The sequence below is a fragment of the Balaenoptera borealis genome, assembly GCF_965194805.1.
Source record: "Balaenoptera borealis genome assembly, chromosome: 2".
Lineage (NCBI taxonomy): Eukaryota > Metazoa > Chordata > Mammalia > Artiodactyla > Balaenopteridae > Balaenoptera > Balaenoptera borealis.
This window is the reverse complement of record NC_138867.1, coordinates 184,456,372-184,471,512: the sequence shown is the minus strand read 5'-3', so window position 1 is coordinate 184,471,512 and position 15,141 is coordinate 184,456,372. Positions and strand designations below refer to the sequence as shown.

General features: G+C 60.6%; 1 protein-coding gene across 6 annotated transcripts; it reads right to left on the bottom strand.

The window, feature by feature from the left end:
* Nucleotides 1–1,853: 1,853 nt before the first annotated feature.
* On the bottom strand, nt 1,854–11,689 carry ADAMTSL5 (ADAMTS like 5). Of its 6 annotated transcripts, none has more exons than XM_082380028.1 (14): nt 11,571–11,689; nt 10,553–10,671; nt 10,344–10,445; nt 9,883–10,081; nt 9,682–9,773; nt 9,379–9,439; nt 9,116–9,224; nt 7,812–7,939; nt 7,388–7,499; nt 6,974–7,060; nt 6,685–6,848; nt 6,322–6,520; nt 6,176–6,247; nt 1,854–5,826 (listed from the first exon to the last, which is right to left on the bottom strand). In XM_082380028.1, exons 2-14 carry the CDS (start codon nt 10,627–10,629, stop codon nt 5,525–5,527), a joined length of 1,704 nt encoding a protein of 567 aa, XP_082236154.1. In that variant the 5' UTR covers nt 10,630–10,671; nt 11,571–11,689; the 3' UTR covers nt 1,854–5,524. The 6 variants fall into 6 exon arrangements, with proteins under 6 accessions (XP_082236154.1, XP_082236156.1, XP_082236157.1 ...); XM_082380030.1 differs by having other exon boundaries at nt 9,883–9,955; XM_082380031.1 differs by lacking the exon at nt 6,322–6,520.
* Nucleotides 11,690–15,141: the final 3,452 nt, after the last annotated feature.

Below are 15,141 nucleotides of genomic sequence, written 5' to 3'. Positions count from 1 at the left end.
AGAGCCAGAACAAGTAAGGAACGTGATGCACCTGTCGTGTGGATATAGACGCAAAAACATCTAAGCAAAAAATAGCAAATCCAACCCAACAGGATATGAAAAACCAGAACACTCTCCCCTCACTGCCCCGTTCAACTTCACGTCCCTGGAAGCACAGCCTGAGTTGGAAGCCGGAGGGTGGGGGGGAGCTGAGTGAAGCAGTGGTGGTGGTGGTGGGGGGGGGTCTGGAGCTGGTACTGCACCTGAAATCGGCCCCCTGGAGCCCAGAGGCCCGTGTTTTGTGCCTCCACATCTGTCAGTCACTGGTTTCAGCCCACCCCCGGGGAGGGGGCCTTAACCCCACGGGCATCTCCGAGTGGCAGCTACTGTCGCCCAGAGACAAATCTCCCGCGAGGCATCTGCAGCCACAGCTGGAAGGACCCTGCAGCGCCCATCACAGTCTGCCCGCCCACCCGAGCTCTGCTTCTCCCACATTCTGGTTGGTCACAACTTCTGGTGCCAACACAAGGGGAGGGTTAGGAGGAGAAACCACGAACCCCGACAGGGCAGTGGCTCTCAAGGCCATAAGTCAGTGGTTCTCAACCGGGGGTGATTCTGTCCCAGGGCCATTAGGCCATATCTGGAGACACCTTTGATTCCTGCCCGAACACATCAGCCAAGTACTGCAATCCTTTGACATGCCATCCCTCTCCCCACTGAGCGCCCCAGCTTGTCCCCAGCTGGTGGTGATCCCATCCATCACAGTTTTCCTGAAAAGGAGGCAGCTCTGTGCAGCTGCCAACCTGGCAGCCCTGTGTCCTCATCCTTGAGAACTCCAGCGAGGGAGGAAGAAGTACGGAGCGAGTGCTACTGGTGAGCAGTGGGTCCAGTTCATTCAATCAGTCACTCAACAAATATTGAGCGCCTACTGTATTCCAGGCCTTGCTCCAAGGGTAGAGTCATGACCCAGAGAGACAAAAATCCCTGTTCCTGAGGATTTGGGGAGGTGACAATCAACAGGATAAATGGGTAACAGGTCAGAAGGAAGAGAATATGGGGGAATATGTGACTAGGAGTTGGGGGGAGGGGCAAGGGTTGGAGGGTCAGAGAAAGGCCTCTCTATGGAAGTGACTTATTTCTCTATTTGGCTGCGTCGGGTCTTGGTTGCGGCTTGCGGGGTCTTCGTCGCAGTGCCCGGGCTCCAGAGCGTGTGGGCTTAGCTGCTCTGTGGAATGTGGGATCTTCCCGGACAAGGGATCGAACCTGCGTCCCCTGCATTGGCAGTCAGATTCGTAACCACTGCACCACCAGGGAAGTCCCTGGAAGTGACCCCTGAGTAGAGACATGAAGGAGGCGAGGGCTCAAGTCTGTGAATACGGGGGCAGGAGTGGTCCAGGCAGGAGGACGTGCAAAGGCCCTGAGGCAGGACCGTGCCTGGTGGGTTAGGAGAAGCGCAGGCAGGTCGGTGTGGCTGGAGCCACATGAGCCACGGCGAGAGAGGAGGTGGGTCTGGGGGGTGGACCATGCAGGTGCCTGCCTGGAAGGTGTGGTGAGGACTTTGGCTTTTACTTGAGGATGTTGGATTTGTTGGGAGGAAGGGATCGAGGGTAATTATTAATGAGCCCCCACCCTGCTGAGAAGTCCACTTGGGCTCTGGGGACAGTGATCCCTTAATCTGCTTATCGCCGGCCCAGGTGTTTGAAGTAGGTGGTGTGGCCTGGGTCCAGGGCAGGAGACGGGGCCTTGCCCCACCCCCTGTGCCCCTTGAAGATTGTCCTTGGGCCCTGCCCCCCCGGGTCAGGTCACCTGGGAGCACAGGTGAGCGGACACACACCTGTCTCCCCAGGTGGAAGCAGTGACGTTTACTTAGCCCCTCAGATTTGTTTTGGTTTTAATTTAAATGTGCAGAAAAGTATAACCCGCGACTCAGGGGCAAGTATCTCAACAGGGCCGGCCCCTCCCAGTCACTTCCGCCCCAAGGTAACCCCCATCCTGCCTTCATTGCCTCTGGCCTTGAAGGTCACTTGTGTCGTGTCCACGGTGTCTTCTGTCCCCTCCTGTCTGACTCAGACTCACCACGCTGCTGCGGGAATGATTGGTGCATCATTCTTTTTCGTTGGCAGAGCGTGTATTCTGTGAGGGCCAGAGAATGATTCAGTCCACTGCTGATGGGTGTTAGAGTTGTTTCCAGTGGGGGGCTATTGTGACTAAAGCTGCTAGGAACATTCTAGAGGCAGCCTTTGGTGAGCGGAGCTCTCATTTGCCTTGGGCGTACACCTGCCAGAGACGGCAGGGTGTAGGGTGAGCCTCTGAGTCTCCTGGGGCTGCTGTAACCAGTCATCACCAACTGGGTAGCTTGGGACAACAGGAATTTTTCCTTTCACCATCCGGAGGCCGGAAGTTCAAGATCAAGGTGTCCCAGGGTTGTGCTCCCTCTGGAGGGTCCAGGAGAGGGTCCTTCCTGCCTCTGCCAGCTTCTGGGAGCCCCAGGCATCCCTGGGCTTGTGGCCACATCCCTCCGATCTCTGCCTCTGTCTTCACACGGGTGTCTTCTCTCTGTCTCTCCTCTGTGTGTCTCTTACAAGGCACTTGTCACCGGATTTAGCGTCCATCTGGATACTCCAGAATGATCTTCTTGAGACTCTTAATTACATCCTCAAAAATCCGTTTTCCAAATAAAGATCTGTTCACAGGTTCCAGGGGTTAGGGCGTGGACATTATTATTCAACCTTGTACACGAGTGTGTGTTCAGCTGTAGCAGAAACAGCTAAACTGTTTTCCCAGGTGGTCAAGCCATTGTAACCCTCAACTAACCCTCAGGGTGTGAGACAGTCCAGGGGTTTTCAGCAGCCCTTCAACCGGACTCGTCCTCCTGTGGGTGAGCCAGCTGGTACAGGGTCAGTGAGAGAGAAGCGCAGACAACAGAGGGGTGCTGTCTGCAGAGAATTCAAAACAGTAAGAAAAGCATCGCACCCCCCAGAGCTGGTACTCCACAAGGTTGTTGAATACAATATTTTGTGGGGTTGATGAAAGAACTGTCGTGATTACTATTGTTTTATTAACATAGACACAAGTTTCAAGCTTGCCCGGTTTCATTCTTTATCCTTTAATAAACATCGCCTCCTGTGGGAAGTCCATTTGGAGAATTCCCAGTTCTGGACCCTTGAGGACTCAGCTGTGAGTGCTTCCCTCGAGAGGCAGTTCCGTCTGTAATCACCGGCGGTCTCTTCGGGCAGCGATCCAGTCTCTAAACCAAATGGGCCCTGCGTGTTCCTACAGGGACACAGTAAATAATAAAACCCGAGAGCCAGGGATTGTAAAGACACAAAGATACAGCTCTTGAGTCTCTCCGTTTCCGTTGTTGCACCTAGAGTTTTTACTCGTGTTTAAAAGTAAAGCATCAAAGCAGCGTGGAATTTTTGCTGGGCAAGTAAGTGCAAATGCTAGTCCCACCTTCAACTGGGTTGCTGATTTTGAGTATCTTTAAAATTGCAATGCTTTCTTCTCTCTTTAAATGGTTCCATTGATTGTTTGTAACGTGACCATTACCGGAAACAATGTTGCCGCTCGGAGGAAGGCATGCGGGAAATCGTGGCTCCTGTGGCCACAGGCCATCCTGTCTGCTAGAGTGGGCCCTGCATTGGCCTCTGCCCCGGCAGGAACCTCACCCCTGCAAACCGGTCCCGCTGGTTGGGGAGTAGATGGCAGGGTTGCCCCACAGAGCTCCGGGGAGGAAGAGGCCGGAGGCTCCCATTTCCAGACACTGAACACACTCCCACAGTGCAGTGAGGCAGAGGGGACCATCTGGGGCCATCGGGGACCTGAAGCCCTTGGGGGCTGCAGGTAACACCCGAAACGCTGAATTCCTTCTCCCCCCATCCTGCCACCAGGGGGCGCCCAGACCCCACGCCTCCCTCCAGAACTGCGCCCCACTCTGCCCCGTGGATGGGGGGGCGTTCGGGAGATCCTCCGGCTTTAGCACTTGTTACACAAGACAGGGCTAGGCCGGGGCCGCCCCAGGCACTGCTGGGTCCCAGGCATACAGTAGGTGCTCAATAAATACTCTTTGGAGGAATGCACGAATGAACAGAAGGGCTAGGGAAGGAATCTGGAAGAGTGAGGTTCCCAAGGTCAGGGCCGGGAGGGGCTGAAAGGGTATACACAGATGGGGAAACTGAGGCCCAGAGAGGGGCAGGACTTGGCCTGAGGTCACCCCCAAGGTCAGGGGCCGAGTCCATTGAGACCCACATGTCCAGCACCCGTTGCACACTCCCACCATCCCGCGCCCCAGAAGAAGACACAACCACAGATGGTACAGACGAGCAGGTTGTCCCAGATGACGGCGTGAGTCACCCCACTCAGGATGGGGAGGCAGAAGGGGAGGTTTTCTGCGTGACTATGTGACACCCCACTGACACTTCCAATCCACACATGATCTAGGCCTGCCCTCCTGGCTCTAGAATCTATGAGGAGACTACATCCAGGACACATGAGGACAGGGCACACGCTGAGGGTGGGGGCTCTAACCTGCCTGCTCTGCTCGGGGGTGGGGAGGGGCCCTGAACGGCCTGAGAGGAATATGTGGCCCCAACAGGCATCAGGAGGGGGCTTGGAACCTCAGAAAGTCCCGCCTTCCCCCATCCTCTTATATTCCCCGTCCTCACGGTCGCCCCAGGGTCAGACACGCTGGGGGGAGGTGGGGGCTGGACCAGGAGGAGGAGGGGATGAGGTGCACGTGATCACGTGTGTTCAGGTGGTGACAACGTGGCTGTGGATCTGACTAACAGGGCATCCTGAAGTGTCTGCGGCCAAGTATGTGAAACTGGGGTGCCCTTGTTAAAAAAAAAAGTGCTTGTAAAAATTAAATAGGAATAAAAAAGGGGTGAACAGCAGTGTTGCCTGGAGGGAACCCTCCCACCTCCCCCCCGAATTGCGGAAGCTGTCAAGATTATCTCTGAACTTCCTGGTAGCCAGGGCAAAAGGGGAAATTGGTACGTTACAGTGCCTGGGTAGGCATGTTTTCTAGGGGGTCATGCCTGTTTGTAACAGTGTCTCTGAATACGTGAGTGTGCATGTGTTAAGTGGCAATGAGAAGGGAGAGACAGAGTGTCAGGGGGTTAAACAGTGGTGAGCTTCCTGGTAGCCAGGGCAAGAGGGGAAATGGATACATTACAAGGTCTCCTTAGGCATGTCTTTGTTGGGGTCATGCTTGTGTGTGACAGTGTGTTCCAGCAAATGAGTGTGAGACAAGGGGAATAAAAGCAGACACAGAGTCTCTGAGAGTAAAATAGCTATGAGTTTCCTGGCAGCCAGGGTGAGAGAGGAAATCAGAGCTAAAGAGTCCATTTAGTGTATCCTCACCAGTGCGTGCCTGCTTCCGACAGTGGATCTGACTGAGTGCAGGGGTGTCTGAGTGTGTGTGGCGGGGAGTCACTGAGCTGCAGGTGGGAGATAGTTCTGAGCTCCCTGGAAGCTATGGCAAGAGGGGAAATATGCTGACTTTGAGCCTAGTCAGCCGTGTGTGGCTGAGGTCTGGTCCAGGGGCTCAGAGGGGGCAGTGTCTGGCGGCCAGGCGCACGCGGCTGTCCTCGGCGGGGCTCCAGGGCCGGGCGTAGCCAGCATGGGGGAGCAGCAGCCAGTCCTGAGTGCCATCGGGGCTGATGAGGCGCCGGGCTGCCAGCAGGTAGTCCCGATGAAGGGCCAGCGGTGGGCAGGGGCAGCGGCTCGGCGCCCACACATACTCGAGGGCCCGCAGTGGCGAGCGGTTCTTGTAGATGAGCTGCACGCGCACCTCATATCGGGTCTCCTGGGCCTGCCGGACGCGGCCCAGCACGCGGGCCCGGAACACTGCGGGCAGGGTGGTGCTGAGCCCGGCTGGACACTCCGCCCCGGGGCCCATCCACACACCCCTTGCCAGACGAGGGAACTGGGAGTCAGGTGGGGCATTGGGGGCCCTTGGGGACTGTGGTCAGCTGAGGCCAGGGGTAGGGGTCAGCTCAGGGATCAGTGAGGGGTTAGGAGTCAGATTAGGGCAAAGGATCAGATCAGGGAGTCAAATGAGGGTCAGGAGGGGTCAAGCTGGAGTCAGGTCAAGGAGTGAAAGGCAAAGTCAGACCAGGGTCAGAGGTCAGCTGGTTAGGGGTCAAGTTCAGGTCAATTAGGGGCCAGGTGAGGGATGGGGTCAAGGGCCTCTCACCAAAGTCGCTGCCGCAATAGTGGAGCAGCCGGTGGGCACGACCGCGGGTGTCAGGGCAGGGTGGGCAGGGGTCTGCGGGGGCAGTGCAGTCAGGGGCACAGGCCTTGTCTCCCTGCTCGCCCCCGCCCAGGCTGTCCCCAGCTCACCTGGGGTGGGGCCTGGGGTCCGTGGGGGGATAACAGTGGGGGCAGCGGGAGACTCAGGGGACTGAGGATCTACCTCCCGAGGCTGCGGCTGCCGCAGGGACCAACCCTGGGCCTGAGCCTCCGCCTGGAAGGGGCCATAGCGCTCCCGGGGGAGCCAGAACTCGAACTCAACGCCGGGGTTGGGCTCCTGCAGGAGGACCTGGGCGGCGGGGGTGGGGGTGTCACATACTAGGGAGCTGCCCTCGGACCTGATGGCCCAGCGTCCCCCAACACACACTCTACCCAGCCCCCCCCCCACACCTGCTTCCCAACGGATTCTTTAACCCCACACGCCCAGACGCCCTCTCAGAGGCCCGCCCCCACCTGCAGGAGCAGGTCTTCGGAGGTGGGCCCGGCGGCGCGCAGCGTCTCCTCTGACCCTGTGACGCGGGTGTAGACCACGCGGGTGCCCGCTGCCTCGTAGGTCCCGGGAGGGCTGACCGCCCAGTTCCCGTTGAACACGTAGCGCCCGTCGCCCCCCATCAGCGCTGCAAGGGAAGGGTCAGCCCGGGTTCCCCGGAAGCGGCCCCGCCCGCCTCCCGACCCTGTCGCCCCCCTCCCCGCTGGATTCGGGCGGCCAGCAGGGCGCCTCCTCCCTCGGACCGTGCGATACCCAGGTGGTTCCGGCTCCGGTGGGCGGCGCGGATGTGCCTGGCGCCCTCGGGGATCAGGGTCACGTTCCAGTACCCAGCGAAGGCACCTGGGCAGGAGGGAAGGAGGGCGTTGGGGAGCAGGTGGGGTGTATTTGAAGGATGATTTGAGGATTAAGTGGGATACTGCGGTAAGAAGGTTATCCAAGGCCCTGGTACTCCGAAAACGCTTCCTAAAGGATTGGAGTTATGATGATTATCACTTAAGTGCGGCAGCAAAAGAGTTAAACCCCGTCTATTCTGGGCAGGGCGGGACAATCTGGCAATGACCAATCAGAATGATGAGCGATGGGTGCTGGGCCGCAGACTGCCCAATCAGCGCGGGACGTCTTAAAGGGCCCGCTCTGGGAGAGCACGAGGACGGGGAGGGCTGTCACCGGCATCCCGGAACACGCGCTGCACGAAGAGGCACGAGTCGTTGGCGCCGCCGCAGCGGCCGCATAGGTCTTCGCGGGCATCCGAACCCAGCAAACCGTCACAGCCGGCGCTCTAAAGGGGTGGAGAGGGCACGCGCGCCGTCAGACGGCCCCTGCCGTCGAGGGGGCGGGGCCCATGAAAGAAGGCAGGACCAAGAACTAAAAGGATGGAACCTGGGGGGTGGGCCCTAGTGGGAGGAGGCTGGGGATGAGGCCTAGTGATAGGTGGGGCAGGGGAGGTCGGGGACTCGGTAAGGGGGCGGGGCCTAGGGAAGAGGGCGGGACCAGGAACTTAGTGAATGGGGTCTGGGGGCGGGGCCTGGAGGGAAGAGGCCGGGTGGCACCTAGAAGGGGCGGGGATGGGGGCGGGGCCTGGAGTTCTTACGAGGCAGCGGCCAGCCACGCAGAGTCCCTGGGTGCCCGGCCTGCAGGGGGTACCGTCCAGCACGCGGCCGAAGCTGTGATAGAAGTCGTGTCCCTCCGCCAGGCAGTTGAGGTCGCACTGGTTGGGTGCTGGGGATGGGAGGAGTCGGTGGGAGTGGGGGACATATCTGAGTTCCAGCCCCCTTCCTGCCAGTCTCTCTTCAGGCAGCCATCCTCTTGGGCAGATGAGGCCCAGAGACTCAGCCAAAGCCACACATGGAGGCTGAGGCAGAGCCAGGACTGGAACTTAGGCATTCTGCTTCCCGTTTGCTGGGACTGTCCCAGGCAAGTATCCTGGGCCTGCACTCATTCGTTCATTCATTCATTCATGTTAAGTCCTAATATTAGGGGCCCACTATTAACATCATCACCCATTCTTCACTCACTCTTCCACACGTTCATTCCACAAACACTCATAGAGCACCTACTATTTTCCAGACAACGTTCTAGGTTCTGGGGTACAGAGGTGGGCAGAATTCACTCGGCACTTGGGCTCTGCACCCAGCAGGTGCCCCCCAAAAAGTATTTGTCCAGTTCTGACTGAGTCCTGCATAGCCTGGGTATGTTGCTGGCCCTTCCCGGGACTCAGTTTTCCCCTCTGCCTGGCAGTGGGGCATAATGGACAGTCTGACCACACCCCAGGCCCACAGACCTGATCCCTGCCCCCCCTGCTCAGGCTCACTCTGGCTCCCGACTCCCTGAGGCTGGCTGGCAGACCCAGCCTGGAATAGAGCCTGAGCTGGCCCTGGCGGGCCTCTGCGGGCGTGAAATCATGGCAAGTTTCCGCCAATTCTTAGGGTGAAGGAAAAAAAAAATCTATGAGGTTGACGGTTGGAACTTTCTCCATTCTAGGATTTTCTTATCTGTGTCTACCCCCACCGTGGCGTCTGAAGCTGCCTATTTCCCTTAAATCTGGAGGCGCACTGCCCCAGGCACACAGTTATATAACTCGCTATTTTCAGCTCAGTGCAGCAATATTTCCTGCTACTGGTGTAAGTTTGAGAAATGTTGGCCTCTGGATACAGCTCCCAGTAAATCCTCAGCTTGGTGTTCGACCCTGTGCAGAATAGACCCTGCCTCCTTCTGCCCCTCTTCACAACTCACACTTGCTTTCCACCCTTCACTTCACCAACTCCTACATATCCCTCAAAGCCCCAGTGCCAATGCCCCCTTCTTGCACCCCTCCAAGTCCCCCTTCCTTCTTAGCAGCCACTTTTCCCTGCCAGCTCTGAGAGAGCTGGACTAACAGGAGCATAGGCTACTCACCACCATAGAAGGGCACCCATTGGTAGGTCTTCTGGGTGCCCAGGACAGGGTGGCCATTGTAGAGGGCGCATTGGAGGTCTCGGAAGGGCACGGCCCCTGGGGGACACTCCTGGGGACAGAGATTGGTGGAGCAGAGGCTGGGACAGCCCCGGGGATGCCCAGAGAATCTGGCATGGTGGCAAGCATATTTGGGGGCATGAGTGGGGAAGCAGGAGGGCTTCAGGGAGAACTCAGTCTGGGGGGGGGGGGTGGATAGAACTTACGGGCAGCTGGCATAGGCGGTACTCGTGGGTGTCCCCCCAGCACAGCTCTTCCCTGGGAAACCTTCGAGGAGCAGGGTGGCCAGACTGCGGTCAGCACCTCCGGAAACCCTTCCCCAGAGCCAGCCTGCCCACCCATCCACCCCCGCTAACCCCACCCACATTCCAGCTGGATTAGCGGGATTAAAAGTCACAGCATGTGTGGGCAGGCCGAGGGTGCGGCCAGGGGCTGGGCCAGCCTGACAGGAGAGGAGGGGCAGGGACCCCCTCCCATCCCACCCAGCCGAGTCCCAGGAGCCTCCTCACCGGACGCATTGCCGCCTGCGCACGGAGAGCCCTCGCCCGCAAGAGCTAGAACAGCGGCTCCAGGAACCCCATGGAGTCCACTCACCCGGACCCTACTTGGGGAGACAGAGGCAGAGTCAGCCTGGAAGGGAGGCTGGTGACCCCCACACTGCCAGCCGGGTTCCCATACCCGCTGCCCCCTGGGCTCATGTCCCCCTTTACCTGAGCATTGACCCCCAAACCACAGTTCAGGAGGGTCCACAGCAGGAGCAGGAGGTTCCGGAGGGGGCGGGGTCTGGGGGAGAGGAGGGGTCGCAGCAGTGGGGGGGCCAGCAGGCCAGGGGTTGCACCCCAGCTCTTCCCTGACTGGCTGTGTGATTTTGGACAGTAACTCAACCTCTCTGAGCCTCCCTTCTCATCTCTGAAAAATGAAGTCATAATAGAGCCCACCTAATAGGAGAGTTTTGAGGGGTTCGTCAGATTAGGTGAGGAAAACGGGGGGTACAGAGCCCGGTCTGGAGAGAGAAAACTCAAATAATTATTATTGGTTGTTTACTGTCTATGATGCACGTAGTAGGTGCTTATTCGGCGTCTGATGATGGAAGGAATCATTCCAGGAGCGTGCACAGGTGTCTCCAGGGTCCTAGGGCCCTCCCCACTCTCCCCACCAACTTTGCTCCTACCTTCCGGTGTGGCCAGGGGCCAGGCGCTCCTCTTCCCTCCGCCTTAGTTTCCCCATCTGTGCAGTGGGGACCAGCTGGGCACAGTCCAGGATTCTATGGGACCTTGCAGAGGGTGTGGCTGGTGGTGGCTGGGTCTGGTGCCTGGCAGAGCTCCCCCCACCCCACCCCCGGGCGGGCCCCAGCCTCCAGGGCCCCCTCAGCTCCCAGACCTGCAGCAGCCAGGAGCTTCTGGATGGGGGGCGGGAGGGGGCAGGGTGACCTGGCCCTGGTCCAGTGGGTGCCTCATGGCCTCATGTGAAGAGGGTGTGGGATGCAGTCCCAGAGCCGCCTGCAGAGGGAAAGGGGCCGCCAATGAGGATGACGCAGGGAAGAGGGAGGCGGCTGTGTGGGGGTGGGGGAGAGGGTGGCTGGGAGGCTTTGTCTCCCTGGGCCTCAGTTTCCCCATCTGTCAGGGGAAGAATGAAGTCACTTGCCATCCCCACCCTCCCCATGATCATGGCATTGGTGGAGAAAGTGGCGGACTAGGGCCAGGGAGCCCAGCGGTCAGCAGTGCCCAAAGGACACGCAGGCCATGCTGGAGGGCTCCAGTCCTGGAGGTCTCGGGCAGCGGATGGGGGAAGGCAGGGCCCCACTGGATGTTCTTGAGCAGCAGTGTCCCTGGTTATCAGGCTCTCCTGACTCTGACATTCAAACCTGGGGCACCAAGGGTCTGGGGCCAAGGTGGCTCCAGATGCTGAGAACCTGGGGGACCACGAGGTGGGTCCCCCCGGGTGGGTCCCCCCCGGTGGGTCCCCCCCCTCTGACCAGAGCTGCGAGGCTGGCTGCATCTCTGAACCTCAGCCCTGGCTGGCCCAGGAAGCAGGAAGAAGTCCGGGTTGGAGAGCAGAGGTAGGGGGAGGGGGCTTGACCCTCGGACACCCGCTCCCCTCTTAGCACTGGCTTACGGAGTGGGGGTCTAGGTGATGCAAAATGAGGGGCTTGAGGGATCACCATTCCCACTCTCCAGAGCCCCCTGCCCGAGGAGCAGGACACACCCCCCGTTTAGGCTGCAGTCCTGACCGTCGGTGTGATCTCAGGGCAAGCCACGCCTCTGGACCTCAGTTTCCCCAGAAGGAAGTGGGGATGAGCTTTCTCCCACCCTGGGGATTGCTGCCTCGCCACCCCACAGCTTAGGGAGGGAGAGAAGACTCCGCCCGGGTTAGTGGGGGGATAGGAAGAGGGACTTACCGGCTACGTAGAGCCCAGGCGGCGCGTCCAGGCTCCCCGGGCGGCCCGTGGGCGAGCGGAAGCGGCGGGGCCCGCGAGGAGGGGCGGGGGGAGCCCGGGGCGGCCCCTCCCACCCGGCCTCCCAGGGCGCGCCCCGGCCGGGGTCCAGAGGGGCGGCGGCGCCGTGCGCCCCCGTGCGGCCGTTGCGCGCCTGGGCGCCGATCTGCGGCAGGGGACTGCTCCGCACGCGCCGCGGCCCCCCAGAACTGCGGCCTGGTGTCCGACCGTCCGCGTGCCGGTGACCTTAGGAAGCCCAGGGCGGGGGAGCCACGCGGGGACTGACCGCCCTTACCCCCACCTCGGGGCTGCTATTCCGGGCGCCGCGCTCAAGGCCCGGGAATGTGAGCGAACCGAGGTCGCCCTGTTGAGGCTCCAGGAGGGCGCTGCCCTCTCCCCACCGACGCCCAGATCGCGTCCCCACGAAGGTTCCCTTTCCTGGCCACTACCCCTCCCCAAATCCCTCTCCCTACCCCTCCCTCAAAGTCACCCTACTCAGGAACCCGCGCGCCTGGGTTCCGGTCCTGGGGTTCCCGCCCCAGGTCCCGACCACCCCCAGCACAGGGCCCCAGAGCACTGGGGAGAAGCTCAGTCCCAGGGGCCTGGCGTGGGGGGCGGAGAGCCCCCTCCCAGCCCGGCGCATTCCCAGGCGCTGCTGTCACCAGAGGACGCGCCCCACCCCGCCTCCCGCTCTCCCTGCCCGGCCCCAGGCTGCAAGCCGTGGCTTCGCAGCTAGACCCGGGTCCAGAAGGTCCCCCTCCCATGCGACTGTGGCCCCACCCTCCCCGACCTCAAGTTCCCCATCCGGGCAATGGGACCGGCGGGGGTCTCCACAGCGACAATTCCAGGTGGATCTCAGCTCTTCGCGCGGACGAGCAAGGACAGGGTAACCCCAGGGCTCCCCACCACCAGACCTTTCCCCGGTTTAGCATCTGCGCGCCCCCCCCGCCCACCCCTCATCCCCCGCCCAAGCAGGGACGCAGCAGGCGCCCTCCGCTCGCCCCCTCCCCTGGCTCCTCGCTGTGGCCCCAGGATGCTGCCTGGCGAGCGGGTTGAGGAGATGGGGGCACCAAGGGGGGCGATGGGTGGACGGCTCTTCTGCTCTCTAAGCTCGGCCCAGTCTCAGCTTGAGTGCCCCCTTCTCCCGGGAGCCTGCAGTGGGGTGTTCCAGCCCCGAACAGAGAGAGGGGGTACCGCCGGTGCAGCTCTGTCTGTCCTCCAGCCTGGAGCAGCTCAAGGCAGGGCCATCCAACGCCATTCATTCATCCAACACTTACTGAGCATTTACTTTGTGCCGCTACAGCTGTGAATCCAGCTAGTGAGGGGAGACAGTGCCCTACGAGGGCACCATGCTACCTTCCCATCAGGACGTTCTGCAGAAATAGCCCAAGCTCACTGCAGATGGGGTGGGGGGGCCAGGAAGGCCCTCACGCAGGAGGTCATTGCCGCAGGGAGGTGGGGGAAGGGCAGCCCAGTCTGCCTGGAACAGCACATGCAAAGGCTCTGAGGCTGGAAAAGGGAATAAGGGACAGTGGGAAGGTTGGGGTGGGTGGAGCCAGTAGCCAGCCTGGGGGTGGGGATGTGGCCAGAGAGGGGCCAGGGGGATGGCAGCCATGGGAGGTGGGAGGGGGTGCTCTGGTTTGGGAACAGCTGCCTCTGGCTGTCATGGGGGCAGGACAGGGGACCTGGAAAGCAGTGGGGAGGCAGCGGCAGGCATGCTGGGGTCAGGGGCTGGGCTGGGGGCGTGGGGGGTGGGGAGGGCACTGGGTGGCTCCCAGCTGTTTGGGAGTGGAGTCTGCAGGCCTTGGGACAGATCCCATGGGGGAGGCACTGGGAGGAGGCAGGTGGGAGCTTGGGCTGAGCAGCCAGTGAGGGGAGGCGCCCCATTCCCTGCGGGAGGGGGAGGCACAAGTCCGGAGGTCACCTGACGATGGGTCCAGGGTGAGGCAAGGAGAGGCTGGGAGTCCAGGGGCCGCGTCTGGCTGGGGATGGACATGTGGGCATCCTTTGCACACAGGGGTGTTTAGAGTCATCGATGAGGTCATGGGGTGAGAGTGTGGACAGAACGGAGACTGGGGCCTGAGTGTCAGAGGCCGGGGTGGGCGTGGGGTCCCCCGAGGTCGCAAGAGGATGGGCTTCCGGGAGGAGGAGGGGCAGCCTGAGTGGGTAAGATGAGGATAGAGCGTGGACCAGTGGCCAGCGGTTCAGCATCAATGAAGGCAGTGACCTTGACAAGGTTCAGCCTGGGGGAACAGGGCTCGAGAGAGGATGGCAGGAGAGAGAGGGGGATGGTGAGGGCAGGCACCCTCTGCAGAGCAGCTACTGTGTGCTGAGCTGGGGCCTGGGGGCCTGGGCGGCATCAGAAAGAAATCAGGCTTGGCCAGGAGCGCCACCAAGTGGACAATCTCATCCCCCGCCCCCCCCCCCCCACCATGTGCCTTATGCCCCAAGCCCCAGTTCACCGCGCTATGCAGGGTGTGCATACAGCAGGCAGTGTGCCCTGCAGGAAGGTATACAGAAGGCACTGTACCCTGCAAGGAGTGTATATACCAGGCATGGTGCTTTGCAAAGAATGCATACAGCAGGCGCTGTGTCCTGCATGGAGCATATACAGCAGGCATTATGCTTTGCAGGCAATGTATGCAGCAGGCACTGCATCCTAGACATGCATACAGTAGATACTTGGCCCTGCAGTACAGTAGGTACTGCACCCTGCGAGGAATGCATTTAGTAGACATTGAACCTCCCAAGGAGTGTATACAACAGTCAATGTAGCCTATAGAAAGTGTATACAGAAGTCACTGCACCCTGCAGGGAGGGTATACAGAAGGCACTGTGTCCCACAAGGAGTGCATACAGCAGGCATCATGCTCTACAGAGAATGTCTACAGCAGGCATTGTACTCTGCAGTGAGTGTATACAGCAGGCACTGAGTCCTGTAGAAAGTGCATACAGCAGTCCCTGTGCCCTGCAGGGACAATACACAGCAGGCACTGGGTCCTGCAGAGAGTGCATACAGTAGGCACTGTGCCCCGCATGGGAGCCCTAGCGCTTATGGGATGGCCAGATGGGGCTGGGGTGAAGGTGTGGAGTCCTGTACCCACCCATGCCCCCTCTCCCCAGTCTTTGTCGCCCTGCAGGTCTCCAGCCTCCCACCCCCATGCAGGAGGTAACTCAGCTGGATTCAGCAGATCCCCAGAGGAGGCGGAGAGCTCAGCTCGAAATATCTGCTGCAGGTGGAGGGGTGGTTGTGAGGTTTGGAGGCTCCAGGTGCGGTGGCATCTCACCCCCCCCCGCAACTCATGCCCTGGTCTGAACTCAGGCCCAGGGGTCGGCAGGGTCCCCCTATGCTGAGCTCCGGCCTGGGCCCCGTCCCTGACGCTGGGCCTGGACAGGATCAGGCCAAGTGGACACGAGTCCTGATGGGTGTGGGTCAGCCTAGGCTCCCTCTGTGGTCTCACAGCCTTGAGCCTCCCCCTGCCCCCCTCCCCAACTCCCTATGGCCTCCCACGATCCCTCAGGCCTGGGCACGCGG